Raw genomic sequence first — 24673 nt, forward strand, 5'->3', positions numbered from 1 at the left:
CAGTCATGATTTTCAATGACAACGAAGGTAGTGAGCTTAGAATACAGGAGGTCACGCTAGAGATAACAGATAAATACAAATATTTGGACGTATGGATAAGCAATGGGACCGCGTATCTGAGGGAACACGAAATATACGTGACGACTAAAGGTAACAGGAATGCAGCAGTCATGAAAAATAGGGCACTGTGGAATTACAATAGGTATGATGTTGTGAGAGGAATATGGAAAGGGGTCATGGTTCCTGGCCTGACGTTCGGCAATGCGGTCTTGTGCATGAGATCAGAAGTTCAAGCAAGATTAGAAATTAAGCAACGTGGAATAGGTAGGCTTGCTTTAGGAGCTCACGGGAATACACCAAATCAGGGAGTACAAGGTGATATGGGATGGACATCATTTGAGGGCAGGGAAGCTAGCAGCAAGATAAAATTTGAGAAGCGATTGAGAGAAATGGGGGAGGAGCGTTGGGCTAGGAAGGTTTTCAGCTACTTGTACTTGAAGAATGTCGATACAAAATGGAGGAAGCGAACCAGGAAGTTGACTGGTAAATACTTAGAAAACAGCAGGTGGCCGAACCAAAAATAACTATCGGTTAAGAAGAAAGTGAAGGAAACGGAGACTGACATGTGGAGAATGTGCATGATTAAGAAGTCCGCACTAGAGATCTATCGAACTTTTAAGCAGGAAATTGCCAAGGAAAGGATCTATGATAATACTCGGGGTAGTTTTCTACTGTTTGAGGCCAGGACGGGAGTACTGCGAACCAAGACATATCGGGCCAAATACGATGGGGTAGACACAGTATGCAGTGCGTGTGGAGAGGAAGAAGAAACTGCCGAACACTTGATAATGTTCTGTAAAGGGCTTCACCCTATAGTTCAGGATGATGGCGCAGAGTTTTTCAAAGCACTGGGGTTTAGGGACCGGGAGGGTAAAATAAACTTTAAGCGGGTAGACTTAACTAGAAGGAAGTTATCTGATTGGTGGCTAAAGTCAAGGCACGAGTGAAAATTAAACTCTTCACTGCAAAGTACGAATCCTGAAACTCACTCATTAAGGAAAAAAAAAAATATAGTTTTTGGTTCATTAGGTATTACGGCTTGGTGGCGCTAACCACCGCCCGATCTAAAGGGTACAGCCATATCTATTCATCCCCACGGAACACCTACCAGTCGACTACCCCATATTCTAGTACCAATACCTCGTTTGTCGCCGGTTCGCTGTGCTGAGTTCCCTCACCCCGTCGCTATGAACGCCGTTGAAAGGGCAAGGCATCGATTGGCTGCTTATCCAGATGCATTCCTAAAGTGTTCCAAGCAGGTAATGACAATAATATTGTGGCGTTGGTGATCAGGACATGCTCCAATAATTGTCACAGCCTCGTGAAATGGGCCACTTTAGCACTGGCGTAAAGCGTGCCCTATTATCAATGTCCTGGCGTTAAGCTTTAGTTTGAATGTCACATGAGCAACTGTGCGCGGCTGATTTACGGGGCGTTAGGAATAACAAGAACGGGCTAGTTTTAACTGCGATTTGCATCAAAATGACCGACGCATAATGCTGTCGTGCGAGATTGCACGTGACGATCTGATTTATAACTGGTGATTGTACGAGTAATAGTGCATTTCATGTATGACACGACAAGCAAGCATTAAAGGATCTGGGCCAGTTGGTGACAGTCAGGGGCGGATCCAGCCTCTCATTTTAGAGTGGGGGGAGGTGTTCGCTCGAAGTAACACTCGAGAGATGGGCAGGGTTATGCATGCATTGTTTTTACTAGAACAAACGCTCATTATAGCATAAATACTCTAAATGTGTGCTCACAGTGGCCCCACTCATTTGCCCTAATTAGTCGTAGGAGGTGAACGGCAAACACCGAAGAGAGAGGGGGGGGGGGTGCTGACACAGGCTTTGCGGGTGGGGGGTCGCCCCTTTTGCCCTAGTGACTGGACACAAGAAGAGAAGGGACATACCGCAGCCCCGTGGTTTGTACCATCTTCTCGTCTCCGCGTATACGTGCGCTGAGTTAAAATATGTTCACGCAAGCCTAACGTTATTAATTGAACTAGCAGCAAATACCGCAGTAATAGATTTTGATAAAGAGGTGCCATTTACTTTCTTCCAAGTGGGAACACGGCTCGGAGCCAAAACACCACAGCTTGATGCGTGGCCTTGTAGCATGCTCCATGTTTGCAAACGGGTAGGGGCCTTCAATATTCGCACTGTCCGTAGACTGACACATCGCACAGCGGATAGAGAGAAAAACGCCTTGAGGAAGATCAACCGCCAACGCAGCACTGTCGCATGGCTAGTGCGTGTCCTGCCACCACCTGCCGTCGAGGCAGAGAGCTTTCGTTAACATTTTTTAACGAATGAGTGGCACTATTGAACATACGGGCGTGGTGCCGCTTGCGCAAATCAGATTTGCAGCAGAAATATTGTCACATTCTTTCTAGTGAAATGTACCAATGTGAAATGCGTGGTGATCGGTGTGTGGTAATCTGTTGGCTAGTCTGCCCTGCTTTATTACGCTTTGGTGGTGGGTGCCCCTCGCATTCCCAAAATGTGATATTGTGTAGCCTTCAGACAGCTTCCAAAACAATATCAACACTCTTCTCTGACCTTGTCTCTTCTTCCGTAGTTACACCGTAACTACTCAGTCTTGCTCTGTGCAAATCTGTTGATTCCCAATCACCAACTAGCCCAAACATCTGTCTTATCAATATTACCAGCTTCCTCTCGCGAGGCGTGAGAGTCACTCCTGTCGTCAACTGACTACTGTGTTCAGGCAGAAGTGTTTATCTGGGCTTAAGGTCGTGGCAAGATTTTGGCCCCCACCCTTCAAACTACCAGTAAGATGAAGTCAACGACTTCTTACTGCCATCAATAAAGTTGTTTCTTCCTCATTACACTTGATTTTATGCTGTTCTAAGACGGAGAGGCAAAATAATTTGTTCTCGTAGAATATCCCCAGTTACAAGGAGCACTTCCAGCACTGTCGTCTTGCACTCAAGGCAAATGAGTGTGCTGATGCTTGAAATAAGTAGTAAAAAGTGTGAAAGTCAACTATCCCCGAAGATTTGCCATAAACATGTTTTTGTAGTTGCACCGTCATAAGTGATGTGTACGGTTTGAAGCAACATGAGGGATAAGCAGCTGCGCTCAACACATTTTGCCGTACATTGCATGTCCTGGTCCTCGTGCATGATTTGTTGCCGTTGCTTTGCTTTCTATAAGAGCGATGCCTATGAGCATGCATTCGCATTGGTGCAAGCAATCGTCATCTCTTTTCTTGTTGCTAGTAGTAGACGTAGATTGTTGTACTATATCTAATTTATTTTTTGGTGTGTAAGTGGACTGTTTGTAAGTGGGTAAACTTGAAAGTTCTATTCAAAATGGGGCACTAGTGATTATACCATAGTGGTTTCCATGAGCAAATTTAATACTTTCTCCGTCACACCGAACACTTGGAATCGCAAGGGATTCTGATCAGCACTGATCACTTTCAAAAGTGCCCGGTGTGACACAGGGGCAATACGGCTGTGTGCCTAGATGAAAATACATAAATATGTCTGCAGCTGTCACAGGGGGCAGGTTTCGAGCTCTAGTGGAAGGGGAACTCTTCTCACCCCTGCATTTTCTGTTAGTACATCCGCTGAACGACGTCATCGAGCCCTTATTTGGTAGACATTGTTCTAAACACATCTGAAGGAATGCGCTTGAAATAAAGCAACGAACTCGAACACACCCGCTGAAAAAATATTACCAAATGTGTTGCACTCAGTTTTCTTGGGCAGACCGTTAAGTGCCCGCCAGTTTGTTTACAAACTGTGAAACTGTCTATGGAAGTTGCGTAAGTCCGCTAGCGACTACAGCAATGCGGGAAAGCCGCACTTACAGGTGATCGACGTGTTTGGAGTGTCAACTACCAGTGATGAAAGAAGAAACGCCTCCTTTCGGCCTTGTGCCACGGGGGTACAAATCTGACCCCAGAGCTGGATTTATTGGAAGAGTCAGGCTTACTGAGCAGATAATGGCTGTGCTGAAGGAGCCCTCTTTTTAAACCAGTTCGCTGCAGCGGAGAGTTCAGCTTTTCTGTAGTGCATGGTTGCTAGCGGTGTTGGGAAAACCGATTCGCAGCTCTGCTACCTAAAGGTAGCATGTACAGTAACCCTAACTCCGCCCAGCCATGCAAGCCTAAAGCTTGCTACTGCCCTCTATCGTGACGCAACAACTGGTGCTACAGGTGCAAAAGCTACCTTCGAGCATGACACGTCAGGATGCCTCCCGCATGTTTGCAAGCAGAGGCTGCAACAGAGGAAGTTGGCAGTGGCTGCAAGGGGGACTCTGAAATTAACATATGAGCCATGTTAACGTGTAGCTCTAGCTCTGAAGACCGCATGAAAATCTTAGGTATCTTCAAGGTGTGAATGTGACCCGTTTGTGAAATCTCGTCGCCGTTGGGGCAGTATAGGTCGCACCTGGACGTTTTAATTTTTCAACTGAAAGACCTACCAAGTTCGGCGATTTAAAAGGCAGGAATGTTGTGCAATTGCGCAGAGTAAAAGTACGTACAGTTGAAACTCGCGACAGCAAAATTGGCAAGGAAAGCAAAAAAAATTCACTCTTGCGAGAATTTTGTCAGTGCATTTTAATGCCAAAAGTCATTAAGCTTACATTGCTGAGCCTTTCCCTTTAGCAATTTCATAGCCCTTAACTCACATTCTAATTAGTGGCTCATTGCCACATCACCTTGTCTACGTCCGGAAATGCTGCAGCCGCCACACTTTTGTTTTTTGCAACATGCCATTTTCAAGCATGCCAAAAATGGAGGCCTTGTTCTCGATGATTGTAAACAGCAAGCTGCAAGTAATCCAGAGTTTGCTGGGGATTTTCCTTTTTTTTCTGCCTTTTCTCACCTCCGTAATAATTGCAGCCTTATCTTCCTGCATGATAAACTTCCGCTCCTACGTTGTAGGTGGCATCTTTGTGGTGAGACAAATCATACCATCACTGCATACAGTTCACGTCTCGGCAAGCATGTGCAGCAGCAACGGCTATGCAAAGCCGACGCAATTAAACAGCATGTGGATTTGGCTTCATAGTCCGAAATTACGAGTCAGCATAACAAGGTGTTTTCGCGTCAGCCCAATGAAATATTAACACATGTTCACTGAAATGCCACCTCAGACCCTTGTTGTTTGTTCTTAAAATGTAGTTGGACAGCTGATTGCATTCTTGGTTGGGCCACTGTGCAGTCACCCATCATCATCAGCCTGACTACGTCCACTGCAGGACAAAGGCCTCTCCCATGTTTTGCCGGTCAGCTCGGTCCTGTGCTTGCTGCTGCCTCTTTATACCTGCAAACTTCGAAATCTCATCTGCCCGCCTAACTTTCTGTCTCCCTCTCACCCGCTTGCCTTCTATAGGAATCCAGTCAGTTACCCTGAATGACCAGCAGTTATCCTGCCTACACGCTACGTGCCCGGCCCATGTCCATTTCTTCTTCTCGATTTCAACTATGATGTTCTTAACCCCGTTTTTTTCCCTTACCTATCTAGTGGGTCAGGGAACTTATCACTTATTTAGTGAGGCAAGTCTAGCTGTATTATTTGAAAAGCTAGAGGATGTTAAATGGGATGTAATCAAGCTCAGTGAGGTAAAGAAGACAGATGAGGCCTATGCAGAGGTACAGATTGGGCACATCCTTTGCTATCTTGGCTTGGCTGATAGAAAAGAACTGGAGGTGGGGTTCCTTATCCACAGCAACATAGCTGGTAACATAGAGGAATACTATAGCATTAATGAAAGGGTGGTAGGTATCGTAATTAAACTCAATAAAAGTTGCAAGATGAAGGTGGTACAGGCCTATGCGCCTACATGCAGCCATGATGACGTATTAGCTGACACCTCCATGAAGATGTGGAATTGGCAATGAGTAAGGTAAAAATTTAGTATACTATACTGATGGGTGTAGCTAGCAAGGACGACGAGACAGCATGATGGCCAAAACAAGAAGTGATATCGGTTTATTCAGTCACTGATTATATAGGCGCACGATAGCGCGCCGTGAGTATCTGCGCAGGTCCGATGCGCAGTCGAGATGCAAATAGCCTTGCCGAATACATCCTTTCCGTTAACAATGAAATTACATACCCACCGAAACTGTGGTAAGTACATGGCATTTCAAAAAATGATATCATACACTTGGTTAAAGTCCTTGTCATAATGAAGACTCTGTGGTGGCTTCACAGTTGGAGTCGACCTTCTCAAAGCTGGCGTCGGTGGTGAAGTTGACTGACGCACCACAGGTGGCGAAGGGTCGTCCGACGTCGGAACTTTGCGACGTCTGGCATTGGCTGGCGAGGTTGAAGTTGCCACTGTCGGATGGCCACCAACGTTGTTGTCTGCTGAGCTGGTATCAATGTCGTCGTCTCTTTCCTCGATGAACCGCTCGCCAGTTTGAAGTAGGTGACGACGATTGCGCCTTAACAGCTTCTGGTTTTCCGTTTTGACAAGGTAGGACCTTGGATATGGCGAACCCACCACTTGAGCTTTCCGGGACCATGCAGCGTCTCTGAGCCTCACGACGTCACCGTTCTGCAGAGGAGGCAAAGGTCTTCCCCCTTGGGCCTGGCTGTGCTTTTTGACGTCGGTTGCGGTCACCGTACTGAAGTCCGGGAGGTTGGCACGAAGGCGCCTTCCTTGCAGTAGTTCACCAGGGGATCGCCCGTCCTCCAGTGGGGTAGAGCGGTAGGCCAGCAGGCCCAGCCAGAAGTCGTCGCCCGAATCTGCAGTTTTTTTTTAAGATGCGCTTCACAACCTGCACACCTTTTTCCGCAAGCCCGTTTGACTGCGGATAATGAGGGCTTGAAGTGACGTGCGTGAAGTCGTATCTCCTTGAAAACAAAAAAAATTCATGGCTGAAAAATTGTGGGCCGTTATTAGTGCATACTTCGATGGGCACGCCAAATCTGGCAAAGATAGCGCTCAGTGCTGCGATGGTTGATTGCGCCGACAAGTCAGGTAGTTTCTGAAGTTCTGGAAAGTTTGATAAGGCGTCAAAGACAACGATGTAAGAGTCCCCCGCAAACGAAAAAATATCAGCTCCAACTCTATGCCATGCACAACCTGGCGCGGGCCGCATTTGAAGCGGTTCCTTGGGCTGTTTGTAAGCATACTTGCGGCATGTAGGACAAAGTTGCACCATGGAAGCAATCTCAGCGTTAAGCCCAGGCCAAAACACGAGGCGTCTGGCCCTTTCTTTGCATTTTTGCATGCCGAGGTGACCTGCATGGATTTTTTCAAGCATAGTTTTTCGCATGCTTTTCGGAATAACAACCTTCGACGCCTTTAAATGTATTCCGTTGACAAATGAGAGTTCTTGCTCAAAAGGCTTTAGTTCACCTTGTACTGGAAGCCCCGCCGACAAACTTTCGATCACCGACTGTAGGTAGCGGTCACGAGCCGTTGCCGCTTGCAGTTCTTTCTGCGTTGCTTCTGTGACACGGTAACCTAGAAGCTGGATGCGTGAACTTCCACGTCGGTAGTAGCACCAGCGTCGTCTTGGTTGTCAGCAGTTGACCGGGACAACATGTCAGCAAGAACAAGGTGCTTCCCAGGAATATATTGCAAAACAAAATCATACTTGAACAACCTCAAAAAGAACCGTTGAAGGCGAGGTGGCATGTCACTAATTTCCGTTTGAGCAATTGACAAGAGTGGCTTGTGGTCCGTTTCAATTGTGACTTTCTGGCCGTAGACGAACTGATGAAATTTTTCGCATCCAAAGCAAATTCCTAGGGCCTCCTTTTCTATCTGTGCGTACAGTTTTTCTGCCTTAGTCAGTACTCGAGATGCGTAAGCTACGGGCCGCCACTTGTTATTGTGACGTTGCAGAAGGGCGGCACCGATGCCGTCCTTCGATGCATCGCAAGATAACCTTGTTTCCCATCGTGGGTCAAATATTGCGAGCACGGGAGCGGTGGTCAGAATTTGCGTGACGCTTTTCCACTCTTTGGCGTGGTTATCTGTCCACTCAAACTCAGAACTGGCCTTGATAAGAGTTCTTAACAGGGCCGTTCTTTCAGATAGCTGCGGCACGAACTTTCCAAAGTAGTTCAACACACCCAGCATACGTTGAACATCGGCCTTGCATGTTGGCACTGGCAGTTGAACCAAACTTTTTACGAGCCCTGGATTTGAGGATATGCCGTTCGCACTTATAATATCACCCAGAAACCGTAGCTCTTTTACGCCAAACTTGCACTTGTGCAGATTAAACGTTAATCCAGCTATTTCAGCAGTTTTGAGGACTGCAACCAGGCGCTCATCATGCTCTTCCTTCGTTGAGCCCCAGACCAAGATATCATCTATATATGTGAGCACGCCTGGCAGACCGTCAAATATCTGACAAAGTGCCTGCTGAAACACCTCGGGTGCAAATGAGATGCCAAAGGGTAGCCTTAGAAAACGGTATCTGCCAAAAGGCGACGAGAACGTACAGATTTTTGATGTTGTCTTGTCTAAGGGCACCTGATGAAAGCCGGCGTTTGCATCCAAACAGCTAAAATAAGTAGCATCGGTTAGCCGTGCTTCCAAGTCCTCGCGTCTGGGTAAAGGGAAATGCTGCCTCTTGATATACTTGTTCACTCTTCTGGGGTCCATGCAAACCCTTAGAGCACCGTCTTTTTTTTTTTACCAGTACCAGAGGGCTTACCCAGTCGGTTGGCTCATTTTCTTTGACGATGATGCCCCCCTGGATCATTCGCTGTAGTTCCTTCTTCAGAGGTTCCTGAAGTGCAAGTGGAACTCGGCGAGCAGGCTGAACGATCGGAACCGCGTCTGGATCCAGGACCATTCTGTACTGCGTTTTCAAGCAGCCGAGCCCTTGGAACAGGTGCCTGAAATTTTTCAAAAGTTCATACTCAGACGAGGCATTGACAGCGTCCACCGTACGTCGAACCAATCCAAGCGCTTCACTGGCATCGAGCCCAAGGATGGCTTGGCGCCCATTCTTTACGACGAAGAATTTCACGCTTATCTCGGTGGTTCCGACAGACACTTTCTGTGACGTTGTTCTGTAGCTTGCAATAACGCCCCCGTTGTAGGCGCGCAACACTGACCCCGTAGGTTGCAACGCTTCTTTGGATCCAAGCTTACGGTACGTTGTAAATGGAAGTAAGCTTGCCTGCGAACTGGTGTCCACTTTGAACGTCACTTCTCTGCCATTTACTCGAGCCTTGATTGTCCAGTCTTTCTTGCGATAATTTTCGGAGCCGATTTCGAGAATCTCAAAGTCATTCTCAACGAGATTAGCTACTTCGCTAACGGCGGTAGACTTCTGGCAACAACTTGCAAAGTGGTTGTATTTGCGGCAAGAATGACATAATTTACCATACGCGGGGCATTGCTTAGGTTTATGTTTGCGGTTGCACTTCCTGCAGCAAATATCTTGATTATCGCGACTCTGCTTTTTTTTCCGCTGCTGCCGTTTTTTCGTCACCGTTTCGCCACTTGAAACTGCGTCAATGCTGTCTTCCGTCCTATTCCAAACTAGGCTCCTTAGTGCCGCTGCTTCTGCCGCTTTACACATTTCCTCGGCTTTAAGTAGCGTCTGGCCTCTCTCGGCAAGTATTCTTTCACGCAGCTTTGGGTCGTTCGTACCAAACACAATTTGGTCTCTAATCAGTGAGTCGTGCTGATCCCCAAAGTTGCACTGTGTCACCTGCTTCTTTAAGTACCGCACAAACTTCTCAAAAGGTTCTTTCTCCACCTGGCTTCGTGTACGAAAAACATATCTTTCGTGAATTTCATTGCTCACCTCGGAGAAGTAGGCATCGAACTTCCGCACGACCGTGTCGTAAGATTCCTTGCTTTCTCCGGGCCCGTACTGAAAGTTGTTGAAGATGTCGAGCACTTCGTCTCCCGCGAAGCTCAGCAAGAGCGCCACTTTCGAGGAGTCACTTCTCGGGGACTTCTCGGCTGCCGTTGCTTGCAGAAAAAGCTCGAAGCTTTGCTTGAAGCGCTTCCAATTTTCAGACAAGTTGCCCGATAGGCGCAATGGCTCCGGCGGCTTCAGTAGGTCCATGGCGATTCCGCGCCGTTGCTGCCGTGTTTCGGTCCGCGGTGGCCACTTCTGACACCATGTAGCTAGCAAGGACGACGAGACAGCATGATGGCCAGAACAAGAAGGGATATCGGTTTATTCAGTCACTGATTATATAGGCGCACGATAGCGCGCTGTGAGTATCTGCGCAGGTCCGATGCGCAGTCGAGATGCAAATAGCCTTGCCGGATACAATGGGCAAATTAATGCCAAGGTAGAAAAAAAGTAAGTCGGAGAGCAGGCACTAGGGGATTAATATGGCATTGGTACTAAAAATGCCAGAGGGGAGTTATTAGTAGAATTTGCAAAATGCAATAGTTTACGGATTTTGAATACTTTCTACTGCAAATGAGTGAACCATAAGTGGACATGGAGCAGCCAAATTGTAAAAATAATAACTAAATAGGCTTTATACTGAGTGTACACCCAGGCATCATGAGGGATGGAGATGTGCATGGCAAGGTACGATGCAGTGACCATAGAAAGGTACGGTCTCAAATCTGCCTAGACTTGAAGAAGAAATGACAGAAACTGATTTGAAAGAAGCCAATCAATGAGCTAGCACCGAGAGGGAAAGTGCAGGAATTCAGACTCCCGCTTCAGAACAGATACTTGGCTCTTATCGTAGAAACCAGCCGTGGCGTGGAAGCAATGAATGATAACCAGACGACTATCATTATGGTATGTGCAGTGAAAGTAGGGTGTACGGTAGTTAGGACACTGGCAAGCTGTCCTGAGAGACGAAGAACCAAAAAAATAAAAAAAAAACATAAAAAAAACATCAGAGCATGAAAGCTTCAAACACAACATACAAAATACAACTGGTAGAACTTTTGAAGTTGATTAATAAGCGCAAGGTATCCTATTTAAGAAGGTAGAACATAGAGAGAATTCAACACTCTATAAAGATTGGAGAAAGCGTCAAAGCGGTGAAGAGGAAACTTGGAATAGGCAAAAACCAGTTCTATGCACTGCGAGACAAGGAAGGCAAAGTTTACCAATATGGATAAGATAGTTAAACTAGCAGAGGAGTTTTACAGAGATCTGTACAGTAGCCAGGCCAACCACGACCTTAATATAAGAACTAGCAGTAACCCAAATGACATCCCTCCAGTAATGACAGAAGAAATCAGGGAAGCTTTGGAGGGAATGCAAAGAGGCAAAGCTGCTGTTAAGGATCGGGTAACATCAGATCTGCTGAAAGATGGAGGATCGATTCTGTTAGAAAAACTAGCGACCCTGTTTACGAGGTGTCTCCTGACGGGAAGAGTACCGGAATCTTGGAAGAATGCTAACATCATCCTAATACCTAAGAAAAGAGATGACAAGGACTTGAAGAATTACAGGCTGATCAGCTTGCTCTCCGTCGTATACAAACAACTTACAAGGTTAATTGCGAAGAGAATTAAGACATTAGAAATGAATGAAAGAATGAATGAACAGATTTAATTTCTGGAGAGATACAGAAAAACGCAGCAAAGCTAAAGGCCATTTGGCCTGACGTGGCTTTGCTACGCTAAAAAAGTTCAGCAAACAGTGCTATATTGAATAATAATTATCACAATACAAGGAGCAGCATAATAACAGAACACAGAAATAGCATAAAAGCAAAAATAGGTGACATATAAGTACAACTAATAGGCTGCATAGACACACAGAATCAAACATTGAGGCTCTTTTCATTATATATAAAAAAAACATATACTTACATATTGATATATTCATATAATACACTCATATATTCATACATACATCTGTCCATATGTACGTACATACTACTGTATATACACACGTTCTGTACCTAAAGGTGAGAGTATATGTGGAACCTATCCGGAAGTTTATTGGAAACATGATGTTTACTATACTCAATGAGATGTTTTATGTGATATTTGAATTGCGTTAATGAGAGGTCAAAATTTAATTGTTCACCTAAATGATTTATAAGCTGTGGGGCGCGGTATTCAATTAAGGCTCTACCATATCCAGTCCTAATTGCAGGAACGCAAATTTGTTGCCTACGGAGCGAGTATTTGAGTGCGCCTTCCTGTGCCGCAATAGTGTGCAGTTTATTTTTATAAATGTAAAGTAATAGCTTATATTCATACATTTGTCTTGCTTTGAGTATACCATATTTTATGAATAATGGACTGCTAGGCATCTCCCTTGGGTTGCCATAATAATCATCGAATAGGCGGAGAATTTTTTTCAGTAAGATTTCTAGCTTATTTAAATTCTCACTTGTAGTGCCCCATACTAGCATACTATTATTTAAATGCGAATAAAAAAAGCGCAGTATATCTTTTTTTTAGGCAAATTGTTATAAGTGGATTAATTTTAAATATACACCCAACAGTCTTACTTAGTTCGAATGCGAGACTATCAACACGAGTATTCCGAGACAAATTTTCTTGGAACCACACTCCGAGGAACTTTTGCGATTTAACCTGCTCCAGCCTTTGCTTTTTGAAAAAGATGTTAATGTCGTCCTCGTAGGGCTTGATAGGCTGGAATACTGTGTACTTACTTTTAGATATATTAAGCACGAGCTTATTTTGATGAAGTCATTTTTCTAATTTGAGTAAGTAATCATTTACTTCAATTTCAAGGTGCATGAGTATTCTACCTGTAAAAAGTATGTTGGTGTTGTCAGCATAAATAATTAATTTTGGGGATCATGGAATGTTACACAGATTATTAATATATGTTATAAATAGTAACGGTCCAAGGATTGAACCCTGGGGGACACCATTTTTTACAGTTATCATTGGGGAAACAAGGTTACCCACCTTAACATATTGTTTTCTTTCGGTAAGGTAACTTTTTATTAGTTTAGCTGCCACGCCCCTTACACCATAATCATGCGACTTAGATATCAGAATATCAGGTTTGACAGTGTCAAAGGCCTTCTTCAAGTCAATGAAAAGACTCATGGTGTAGGTTCTGTTTTCCACGTTTTTTAATATCTGCTCTTTCGTATCTAATAGCGCCGACTCCGTAGACTTACCCTTTTGAAACGAATACTGTGCTTTATTGATTATCAGGTGCTTAGTGAAAAAGCATTCAAGTCTGGAGTGTATTATTCCTTCAAAAACTTTGGAGAGTACTGGTAGAACCGATATCGGGCGGTAGTTTGATAATAAATTTTCTGCACTCCCTTTATGAATAGGACAAACGCGGGCTATTTTTAGTTCTGAAGGAAAAATGTCGGTTTCTTACATAGTGTTCATGATGTATGAAAGAGGGTATGAAATTAGTGACGCTACATATTTCATCGGGCTGGCTGCTATTTCGTCAACACCTGCAGCAACATTGTCACGTATTTTACAGATTAATTTTTCAACTTCACAAGGTGTAACCGGAGTAAGGAAATGTGAGTGTGATAGACGCTTTCTATCTGCTACAGGCAGATCTGTTACCCCACAAGATGAGTCTGTGTAGTCGCCAGCGTTAACAAAATACTCATTCATGGCTGATAGTGCTTCAACATCTGCAAAATCGTCTACAAAATCAGTGATATCGTCTGCAAAATCAGTGATGTTAACATAACCTTTTTTGTTAAGTTCAGTTAAGTTATTTACTTCATTCCACATTTTCCTGGGATTATTGAAGATTTTTTCAAATGTGTATTGATAATATGATATCCTGGCTCGTTTGATGTCAGCATTTAGCTTATTGCGGAACTTTTTGTAGCCTTCAAGAAGCGATAAATCTCCATATTTTACAAACGTGTGATACATTTTGTTTTTTTCATGTATTCGGTCGTACAGTGCGTTGTTAATCCATGGCTTGCGTATCTTCTTCCTCGAAGGCTTTTTCGTTAAAGAAAAGGCGCGATCATATATGCTCTTAATTTGCTCAAAAAAAAAAAAAAAGATTGAAAGCCCGGTTTGTATCTCTTTCTGCGCACACTATATTCCAGTTCATCGAAGCAACTTTAGCTCTGAATCGGTTTAGTGCGCTATTATTTATTTTGGGATACTGTTCCACGATCTGCTTTTTATTTTGTGTTGAAGATAATAATAAAAGAGAAAATATATGTAGGTGGTCACTTAAATGGTATGACAATAACCCTGAAATACATTTTCTGCTTGGAAGATTTGTGACACATATCAAGCAGCGTCGAAGACTTTTCCGATATGCGACTAGGCTTTGTTATCGTGTTTGCACATGCGTATGGTTTCAAAACCGACTGAAGTTGTTTAGAGCAGGGAGAATCGCCTAGCATGTCAACGTTGACGTCACTGATAATTAAAAAAGGCATGCGCATTGTGTGTAGCTTTTGTAAGAGAGTATCTATGTAGTCAAGGAATTCTTGCTTTTTACCAGCTGGTGGCCGATACACCATGACAACAATTACGTTAATAACTTTGACTACAAGACATTCAATGCACGGTGAAATGTACGAGAGATCATCAATTATTTCAGGATATAGTTGTTCTTCGACGTATACAGCGATGCCTCCGCCTCGACCGGAATGACGTACCAAGCCATTGTAAGTATAACCAGCAAATCTTGGTGAGACATTATTTGGTGTTAACCAAGTTTCAGAAAATCAATCAACCAAAGGAACAAGTAAGATTTTGAATAGGATACTCGACAATCTACCACATTCATACTATCAATCATATAATAGGGAAATGCTCAGAATACAGGCAGCTACTGTACATAGCCTTCATAGATTACGAAAAGGCATTTGATTTATTAGAAATACCAGCAATCATGCAGACACTGTGGTATCGGGGCGTTGACGAAGCATATATAAACATCCTGGAAGAAATGTACAGGGGATCAACTGCTATCATAGTGCTTCATAAAAAAGCAACAGAATACCAATCAAGAAGGGTGTAAGGCAGGGGGATAAAATCTCCCCAATGCTATTTACCGCGTGCTTACAGGAGGTTTTCAGAAGCCTAGAATGGGAAGTTAGGGATAAGAGTTAATGGAGAGTGCCTTAGTAACCTGCGCTTTTCCGATGACATAGCGTTGCTGAGTAACTCGGGGACGAATTGCAACTTATGATCAATTAATTAGACAAGGAGAGCAGAAAAGTAGGCCTTAAAATTAATCTGCAGAAAATGAAACTAATGTACAATAACATCGGAAGAGAATAGCGCTTCGAGATAGGTAATAGTGCTCTTCAAGTTGCAAAAGACTATGTCTACTTAGGGCAGGTAATAACCGCGGAGCTGAACCACGAGATTGAAGTAAGTAGGAGAAAAATGGGGTGGAGTGCATTTGGCAAGCATTCTCAGATGATGACTTGTAGATTTCCACTATCCCTCAAGAGGAAGGTATATGGATGGAAAGTCCTTTATTGAAAAAAAAAAAAAAAGAGGCACAGGACCTCTGTGGGTATAAGCAGGACTTTCTAACTATACTACTAGTTCAGTGTCACGGGTTTTACACTTATTGTATTCACCATCATTGGTACTGAGGCGGTATAGGGTCAGTACTGTGGTTTGTCGGACCCCCTAAACCACTCTGATCAGACCGCTCTGACTTCCATATTGGGCAAATAACTGCGTGTCCGGGTCCGTAAGGAGCGCTTCACGATAATTTGTGGTTTGCAAAGCTTGTATGGCCATTCGCCCTTTTTCAAATGCCGAACACTGCCACAGTAAGTGGTGAAGGTCTGTGCGGCAACGCAGCCCGCAGTGATTGCACGTTACTGTCGCAATGTCTGGTTGGCGCCATTTTGCTAAAAAAGCATGTTGTGTATGCAAAATTTGCGTAGACCTTATTAATGAAGACTTCTTAGGAGCGTGAAAGCTTAAATTTGCTGGAAAATAGGACTGGTAGGGTAACCTGTGCAATGCGTTTTTGACTAGCATGACGCAGGGACGTCCGTACATAGTGCATTGTGGCTACCGAGGGAGCCATTTGATTTAAGAGCTCATACGGGTTCACCCTGAGGGGTGAGGGCAGAGAAAGATTGGTCGACCCACCTGCGGAAGCAGCAGCGGCGTGCGCCGCCGTATTGCCCCCGGGCACACCCGTATGCCCCGGCGTCCAGATAATTTCTATTGGCCTATCGGCTTTTTCATGCCCATGAATGATGCTTTGAATAGCAGCAGCCGTAGCACCCTCGGACGCTGGGTGAAATATTTCCGAGTAGGCAGCGTGATAGTCGGTAAAGACACGAAGGGGTTTCTGTGTAGTGTATGAGAGGCTTGCAGTCGCTCTCCGCATGTCAAGTAGTTCGGCATGCATAGGGGTGCCGTTCGGTAGATGGCACCTGTAGGCCCCAGTGCACTCGGTGGTCTGCGCGCAGATCCATGCTATACAAGCTTCGTCATTGGTAATGGCAGCGTCCGTGTATATGTCGATGTTATCTAAGCTCGCTTTCCTTAGTTGTCGCGTGGCAAGAAACTGGCGGGCAGTATTATTGTGACGAGATATGGGGCGACGGAACAGTCGAGAGGCTATTGGAGTTTCCCATGGGGGTAAGGACCGATTAAGAAGAGGTGCATCATCATACCGCTGACAATCCCAGGCCAGAAGGCGACGACCTTGTGGCGTGTTTTCCAGGCGGATGCCGTGTCGAGTGTGGGCTTCACGAATGACGTCTTGCAGAGGGGGCAAGCCCCCTGCGCTTTCAAGGGCGGATATCTTAGTGCGTTTAGGGAGCCCCGTGATGGTACAAAGAGTAGCCTCATGAAGGCGTTCCAAATTTAGGATGACCGTTGGAGAGAACGTGTATATGGGTGTACCGTACAAAATCTTTCCAACAGCTGCAGCTCTTGCTAGAGTGCGACAGGCTTGTTGTCGTGCACCTCCGTATTTGTTGGACAGACGACGTATCATATGTAACGTGGCTGGCCATGCCTGCCGCAGTCCACGTACCCACTTTTGTGGGCTGTTGCAGCTGGCTATTGGTAAACCTAAAACTTTGATTTGTCCGTTTTTTGATTGTATAGTGTGTGATCCAATATGGAATGAGATACAGATTTTCGGGTTCGTGCGATTCTTGCCGTCTATACTTATAAGTTCTGTCTTATGTGGAGCCAGCTGCAGGCTTACTTCCTTAAGAGTGGACTCTAAACTAAGGAGGGCTGCCTGCAGCTCAGTCTGCATTGATTCTTTCTCAGAATAATCCACTGCCTCTGTCCATATAGTAATATCATCGGCGTAGATGGCGAATCTAGCCGTGGTGTCCCGTTCAAGGCTTTCTGCTACCCTGTTCATGGCCAGATTAAACAGCGTCGGTCCTAAAATAGATCCCTGTTGAACACCACTGTCCAAGTAGTAAGTCTTCGGGCTCCATCCAGGCCCCGCCGCGGTGGTATAGTGGCTAAGGTACTCGGCTGCTGACCCGCAGGGCGCGGGTTCAAATCCCGGCTGCGGCGGCTGCATTTCCGATGGAGGCGGAAATGTTGTAGGCCCGTGTGCTCAGATTTAGGTGCACGTTAAAGAACCCCAGGTGGTCTAAATTTCCGGAGCCCTCCACTACGGCGTCTCTCATAATCATATAGTGGTATTGGGACGTTAAACCCCACATATCAATCAATCGGGCTCCATCCAGGTGATGCACCGCTTAAGCGAATGGGCCGAGTGGCAAGGAAATTTCGAATCCATATCTGTGCACGCTGACTTGGGTAGCGCTTGGCTAGTTCTTCAAAAATAGCGTTATGGTGAACATTATCGAACGCTTTCTGCATGTCGACGGCCAGCAAGTAGTCAGGTAACATCTTTCTTAAAGTACGATTGATAACGCGCCGTAGCAGCCAAAGGCAGTCATGGGTGCCGAGGTTGGGGCGAAAACCCGTCTGGGCTGGATGGTATCCTGGCCGGGTTATCTCAAGGTAATGGGACATGCGTGTGTGAATCATGCGTTCAATGAGCTTACATGAAGTAGACGTTAAAGATATTGGCCGGAGGTTCTTGCAGAGGGTCTTCTCTTTTCCATGTTTGGGAATAGGATAAATGAGAGACAGCTTAAGGTTCTCTGGAACATTTCTTGAGGCCCAGAGGTCATTGATTACCGCCAAAAGTGCGTCCTGGGCTTCAGCTCCGAAGTTGCGGAGTTCTTGCCATGTGATTCGGCCATGGCCAGGCGCCGATCGAGGACGCCCGTGTTTGATGGCTGCTAGCATTTCTCCCATGCTAAATTGGCGATCAAGATTCGAATCTGGTTGCGTTATGGTGCAGGCTTTCGGAGATGTAGGCGGAGTGAGTGAAGCATGAGGAAAGAAAGTGGTAATAACTTCGTCTTATACAACGAATGGATCTGCTTTGAGGAACAGCTCGGCCAGAGGAGAGTTGCCTTTTCCTTTCCCGCTGAGGCTATGAAAAATGCGCGATAGACCTTGGAGGCCTGGTACACGGCCAAGGCGTTCGCAAGTGGATTGCCAGGCTTCACTTTGAAGTTGGAGCTGATATTCATAGATAAGCTTAAATTGGCGCTTATTTTCATGAGGTCGGAGTGTCGTTTGCCGTGCGAGCGGTATGTTCTGACTAAATAGTCTGCTGTTTTCCATAAATTGCCCAAACGGTTATCCATCGGCTGAGTATGGTCTTCGCATGGCACTGTTTCGTGTGCCAGCTCACGGGCCTGTTGAACAATGTCCAGATGGCGCTCAACTGTCGAGAATGATCCAGTAACATTACTACGAAAAGTATTCCAATTAGTCATCGTTGTTGTTGTTTTGATCCGGAGGCGTTTTCTATTAAGTGCCATGAATATCGGGAAATGATCACTGCCCCATGACTGGCTGGGGACTGTCCAGTGCCGTACAAATCGGGGGCTAGCGAGCGTGAGTTCTGGGGTTGTGTCTCTCAGCGCTTGATGTAGTCCTATTCTTGTAGGGGTTTCGGGGGCGTTACAACTTTCTACAGAAGAGAGTTCAATAGTGTCATAAAGATATTTTCCGCGTTTATTCGTCTTTCGGGCACCCCAGGCAGGGTGATGAGCATTAAAATCACCTCCAATGAGCAGAGGGAGGTTCTTAGATGCTTGCTTAAGCGTCTCCAGCCATGTGTATGGTCCAACTGAAATATTTCCTGGGCGAAAAAATGCAGACACGGTCACGAAGGGCTTTTGGCCAGGAGTACAAATTTTAACAGCTACTATTTCGCGAGCATTAGAACTGAGATCAGAAATGTCTAGTTGAGTGGCTGGGCAGTCATTACGCACCAGAAGCACTGCCTGGCCTTTGGGAAGCTGCCACTTATGTTTTATGGTTGGTGTCTGAAAAGCACGGTAACCAGGAAGCGAGCACGTGCCGCGCGTCTCCTGGAGAAGAAGGAACAAGGGGCGATGCCTTTGAACTTAATTACGGATAGTGGAGAACGTTTGATTAAAACTACGACAATTCCACTGCACCCCCTGAGCGAAAGAGCTCATGAGAAAGGCCCTGGTTTGTGGCGCTTATTGTCATCAGCGAGGACGTTGCGCTGCAGTTCATCTAACATATTTTGAAACAGAGTTTGCATGGTATCAAGGGCTTGTGTTAGAGTGTTAACCATCTCCGACCGAATCGCATGCTCCAGCTTTCTAGATTCTTGAGCACGTTCTTGTCGCAGGAGCCCAATAATGTGAGAATAGGCGGAGTCCTTTTCTGTGACCGGTTTAGAACGACGTGTCGGAGAACGGCTCTTTCTTTTATTTCGGGACCGACTGCGGCTTGACGTTGAGGACCGATTTCCTTTCTTTTGGTCCAGTACGAGGTCGCGCAGTCTCTGATTTTCCTGTCAGAATTCCTGTACTTCTTGGCGAAGGCTGTTGATAAGCTGTGCCAAATCGGAAAAAGCGGCAGTTTGAGCCCAGGTTACTTTCTGAGACGTCAAAAGGGTGGGCTGTGTGGCAGATGTAGATGATGAATCATTAGTGTTGCGAGGAATAGCTGATTCAGATATATTTCGTTCAGGACAATGAGGGCTGAGTGAAATGTGTGTGGACGCTCCGCAAGCCACGCAATGAGGAAACTGTTTACAGTTTGGGTCGACCTTATGCCAAGCTTTTCCACAGTCTCGGCATACTGGCGGAAGGAACAGTATTTGCAACATGGCCCAAACGATGACAGTTGTAGCATCCAACCGGGCGAGGCCGATATTCGTGAACACGGATGACTTCATATTAAAACACCAAGCGTTTCGGTAAGGAGTCTGTATGAAATGTCAAAAGCAGCAGCTGTGTTTTACGGAGCATGCGCACATCGGTGATTGTTGCCTGTTCACAGCGCAGATGCGCTTTGATGTACTCAATTGTTAGGCAAGGTCTGATCATTATTACCCCACGAGAGCTCCCGACTGCCTGTGGCTGAAGAGGCGATGTGTGGACATCCTTTACTCGCACGCTACCATTGACTATTGCTACTAAGCGCGAGAGTGTGCAGTTTGCGAAAATGACCTTCGTCACGAATTGTGATCCGTACGCAGTTACTGGTTATGTCAAAGCGGAGAATTGACATTTCTGCAATAAAGGTTGACGGAGCGTTTTGCTCTATGGCGTCTGTAAGGGCTTGTTTCGGAATGTCTGTCATATGCACTTTGTTTAGCGGCCTGATCAAAAGAGTATAGCGGGGCCGACTCACCCGTTCGGCGTGCAGTCTGTTCGGCGACACTTGGCGTCAGTAGTACACGGCGTTATTCTTTTGTACCCCATTGTCGAGAAGTTCGACGGTGCCGGTAAAAGAGCCTGCTGCCGTGTCATGAACACGTGGGCACGAGGTTCGGTAGACGATTCTGACTACAACGTAGACTGCGTTGCATCCATTGTCTCGTTTTCGTCAGATAGCGTCGGGAAATCGCTTGAGTTCACTGGAACGCTTGTGCATGCCGCGGTCGTTTTCATAGTAGGCGTCTTGAGATTTGGAGAGAAACGCGCCGGGCGTAACAGGTTCACCAGGCACGGCATGGCCGCGCAGACGCGGTGCGAACGTGGCCGCCGGCAGCTGTGCCCTAGGCCAGTTTGAAGCTTCTCACTAGGCTTAGGGTGGTCAGTTCGCAAAACACAGAGAAAAAGAGAAAAGGGTTCTCCAAAAATGCTGTCTGTGTGACACAGGCTCACCGTGTAACTGGCATTCACTTCTGCGGCAACGAACCGTGGTCTATCAGCCGAAAAAACTTGTCAAACTGACAAGAAAACAAGGAGCCGAGGTCAGGCACGTCTGCCATCGTGGGCGCTCAGCAGTGCCCCCAGGAAGGTATATAACAGCTGCATCTTGGCAGTACTTACCTACGGAGCAGAAACCTGGAGGCTTACAAAGAGGGTTCGGGGAAAATGCAGCCAGCGATGAAAAGGAAAATGGTGGGTGTAACCTTAGGAGACAAGAAGGGAGCAGTCACCCATACTGATGGGCAAACCATCATCATCAATGTTGCCAGCTTTTTTTTTTTTGTAAACAATGATGGCTGTGCAAATGCACTGTGCCAGTAGGTTTGCACAGTTTAAGTCTACCATGAATGCACTTGTGCAGTTTTTTAATGCAGTTAATTTTAAGATACTAAATTATTTGTGCACCCTTTAAGCAATTGCGGTAAGAAAGAACTGCAATAAAAGTATATTTCATAATCTCTAGCTATGAAATGCATAGAGTCCTTCGGGCATTCGTCGATGCTCCGAAAAAATTGAGGGCCCCTAAGCTTCACTTTAAAAGCTGAATGCAATATTCTGTCCCTAGTGTGTACTTGCATCACTTTGTGTATACTTTTTATTTTATGATAAGTTTAAATTGTGGATTACAACAATCTCCAATGTTATTGATAAATTTGAAAGTGGCTAGTGTCAGTCAAACTTTCGCATATGGCTGCATTCTGTGTATTTGGTAGCACGCTTTGGACCACGAGCACACATGGGGGTGAAATGTTTTCAAACTTGCTATGCACCGACTATGGAAACAGGAAAGAATAGACAGGAAAGGGAATAGACACAGTAACATGTGTGCCTTTTGTAATTGGTGGCTGGCTTTAAAGGGCCACTCACCAGGCCCTATAACAAATTTTAGTTAGACCATGAAAGTTTTGTGTCCGATGAGGAGCATTATGCCACAAAGTTTTTTTTGAGTCAGTTTATTAAGAGCTGAGAAAACTTTTTTTTTGAAGCGGCGTGAAACAAGGATGGGAGGAGGGGAGCAAGAAACCCTTGCCGCTTCCCTGCGGAGCCTTTGCAAGCCAAATCTAATCTCTACCATCTCCGGCATTGGTCCAAGAGGTCACATGCGCCTGACGTACCCGAACGAGCTCAACCCTTGAGCACGCAAGCGGCATTGTTTTGTTGATCAGCGTTATTTTGTGGTCTACTGCCTGTTTTGTGAGATGGTTTAGAAACATTAGCTTAGATGCTGTAGAATATATGAGCACAATGAGTGCGTGAAAACGTACAAGCTTTACTTTAGCTTCCACGGCTGTCGTCGGCTTGATGCGCCGTCCGCGGAAACACGAACACATGCGAAGCGGCGGCACATTAGCCCAGCATCTCATTGCAATTCAGGGGAGAAAAAAGGAAAAAGACGTGCACATTCCTTCATTGCATCTTATTAATTTTCTCAAACTTCAATAATCTCTTCTAGCAGCAAATTACACAAAGTACTTATGTCTTGGTAAATAATTTTCGCCATGCCATGTGCCACTGTTCTCAATGTTAGAGTGCAGTTGTCTGCATAAAGGACCAATGTCGCTGCACTTTCGTGTACGTAGAGCAATTCATATGTGCACGTCTAGCCTCATTCTCTGGGTGCATGCCCGCGAAAAGAAGGGGAAGCAGTAGTCATCTTGAAATTTAACCCATTTCCGCGGCCCGTAGCGTTCTAAATTTTGGCAGACATGATTGTGAACGCCCCATTGCGCATGTCAGCTGAAAATTGTCAAACCTGGTGAGTGGCCCTTTAAACCATGAAGCCATGATGATCACATGTTCTGATGCCCAATTTCAATTGTACGCTTGCACCAGGCAATATTACTACTATATTACATGCTGTATTGTGAAGCCTGTATACAGGACATGGGTATTTGTATAGCATGAAAGTAATTTTAGTGCATTTCCTAGCAGAGGAAGTTATTTTCACTGTATTTCCAAGCAGATGCGTGGCGGTAGAACACCTGCTTGCCATGCAAACTATCTGGGTTCGATTCTCACTTGGACCCGTAAATTTTTATTATTTATTTGATTTGCATCTTGATTTTTTGGTCCCAGACAAGGTGATTATTTTTCACTTACAACCAACGATGCCCATGTCGACAAAGACCCCAGAGTTTGTACGAAATTAGCTTTTTATAGCTATCGCGCTAATATTATATTGTGGTAAAAACTCCGTTCTTTCAGGATTTCCTTATTGCTGGTTTTACCTGTAGTTAAGAACCATTCATCGCACACTACCAATGTACCGGGGAAGTTATTCATGCAAACGACGAGGGTGATATCGTCGACACATTCAACCGGGATACACTTGCAAATATGCTTGAAATACATGCTATGGATAATGCGGTTGCATACCTGTCAGGTTCGTGGCTCCCTTCGTAGGCTCAATTCGATGCTGCGAAATGTGTACAGCTTGTTAACAGACTCTGCAGGTATCGCGTGGGCTGTTTTTCCGTGAATCTGTGAAGGCACCACAGCCAGAACAGCCCCTCCCGATGCACTTGTCGGGCTTGTCATTGCACCGCCGCGGTGGTCTAGTGGCTAAGGTACTCGGCTGCTGAACCACAGGTCGCGGGATCGAATCCCGGCTGCGGCGGCAGCATTTCCGATGAAGGCGGAAATGTTGTAGGCCCGTGCGCTCAGATTTGGGCGCACGTTGAAGAATCCCAGGTGGTCGAAATTCCCGGAGCCCTCCACTACGGCGTCTCTCATAATCATATGGTGGTTTTGGGACGTTAAACCACACAAATAAATCGAGGCTTGTCATTGCAGCCGCTTTCTATCGGGAAAAGCACAGTCGAAGTTGTCCTTTTGTTGGTTGATGCTTTAATGAAATGCGGAAACACATGCTTCGTGACAGAGTTACAGCCTTTAGTTCATGCGTGCGTCTCTCATATTCATATGGTGGTTTTGAGACGTTAAACTTCACATATGAATTGGTTCATGCGAGTGTAATGAAATCCTATTGGCGCGTCCAATGCTTGTGGAGTTATATCAACAATGCAAACTGTGAGGAATCTTTAGCATATGACAATGGTATTTCTTAATTTATTCATGTACCCTAAAGGCCCGAGGGCATTACATAGGAGGGGGGTAATAGTATGCATACATAAAATCAACACAAGCACTAAAGTAATGAAAGGTTGTTCTGAAAATGGAATATCGTGCAAAAAAAGATAGGAAAAACATTGAAATGTAAATAGAAAAAGTACTTATATAAGGACAAACTGCACTAAAAGGAAAACAAGAACAACAAGGCTGAACATTTTTTTTCACCCACACAGTGGTCAAGTGACAAAGTGAGCCAGAAAAATGGCGATGCGCACACGTGAATTTGAGGCAGTTATACAGCGTTGCTCAAACATCAAGATCATTTGTCAGTGAATTTGTAGTGAATTTTTGTACAAATAATATCCTTATGGAGCATATTCCATTCATTAATAGCAAGAGCCAGTGGCAATTATTAAAACAGGTTTGTATGGACAAACA

At 45.3% G+C, this 24673-nt stretch overlaps 2 protein-coding genes across 3 annotated transcripts in view; one reads left to right on the forward strand and one right to left on the reverse strand.

Annotated features, from left to right (window-relative positions):
* The first annotated feature begins 1011 nt into the window (after window positions 1–1011).
* LOC119162992 (carboxypeptidase M-like) overlaps window positions 1012–24673 on the forward strand; it is a 1476599-nt gene continuing 1452937 nt past the window's right edge. The window contains exons 1-2 of one of the 2 annotated variants that reach the window (XM_075882656.1): window positions 1012–1319; window positions 14533–14599. The gene's annotated coding sequence lies outside the window, so the exon portion shown is untranslated. The remainder of the gene's footprint in view (window positions 1320–14532; window positions 14600–24673) is intronic. The other variant, XR_012888571.1, reaches the window with a different exon arrangement.
* Window positions 5601–10089, reverse strand: LOC142784003 (uncharacterized). Its single transcript, XM_075882620.1, has 4 exons — window positions 9823–10089; window positions 8719–8793; window positions 7181–7289; window positions 5601–6790 (listed from the first exon to the last, which is right to left on the reverse strand). Exons 1-4 carry the CDS (start codon window positions 10087–10089, stop codon window positions 6186–6188), a joined length of 1056 nt encoding a protein of 351 aa, XP_075738735.1. The 3' UTR covers window positions 5601–6185.

Source organism: Rhipicephalus microplus, unplaced genomic scaffold (assembly GCF_043290135.1).
Source record: "Rhipicephalus microplus isolate Deutch F79 unplaced genomic scaffold, USDA_Rmic scaffold_13, whole genome shotgun sequence".
NCBI lineage: Eukaryota > Metazoa > Arthropoda > Arachnida > Ixodida > Ixodidae > Rhipicephalus > Rhipicephalus microplus.

Bases quoted from the DNA above. Each gene is read 5' to 3' on its own strand.
- LOC142784003 (XM_075882620.1), bottom strand. From the start codon at position 10,089: ATGGACCTACTGAAGCCGCCGGAGCCATTGCGCCTATCGGGCAACTTG. The intron at 8,794-9,822 runs GTGAGCAATGAA...CTTGCACTTCAG, and splicing joins TCGATGCCTACTTCTCCGAG to GAACCTCTGAAGAAGGAACT. The intron at 7,290-8,718 runs GTAAGCCCTCTG...AAATCCATGCAG, and splicing joins AAAATGAGCCAACCGACTGG to GTCACCTCGGCATGCAAAAA.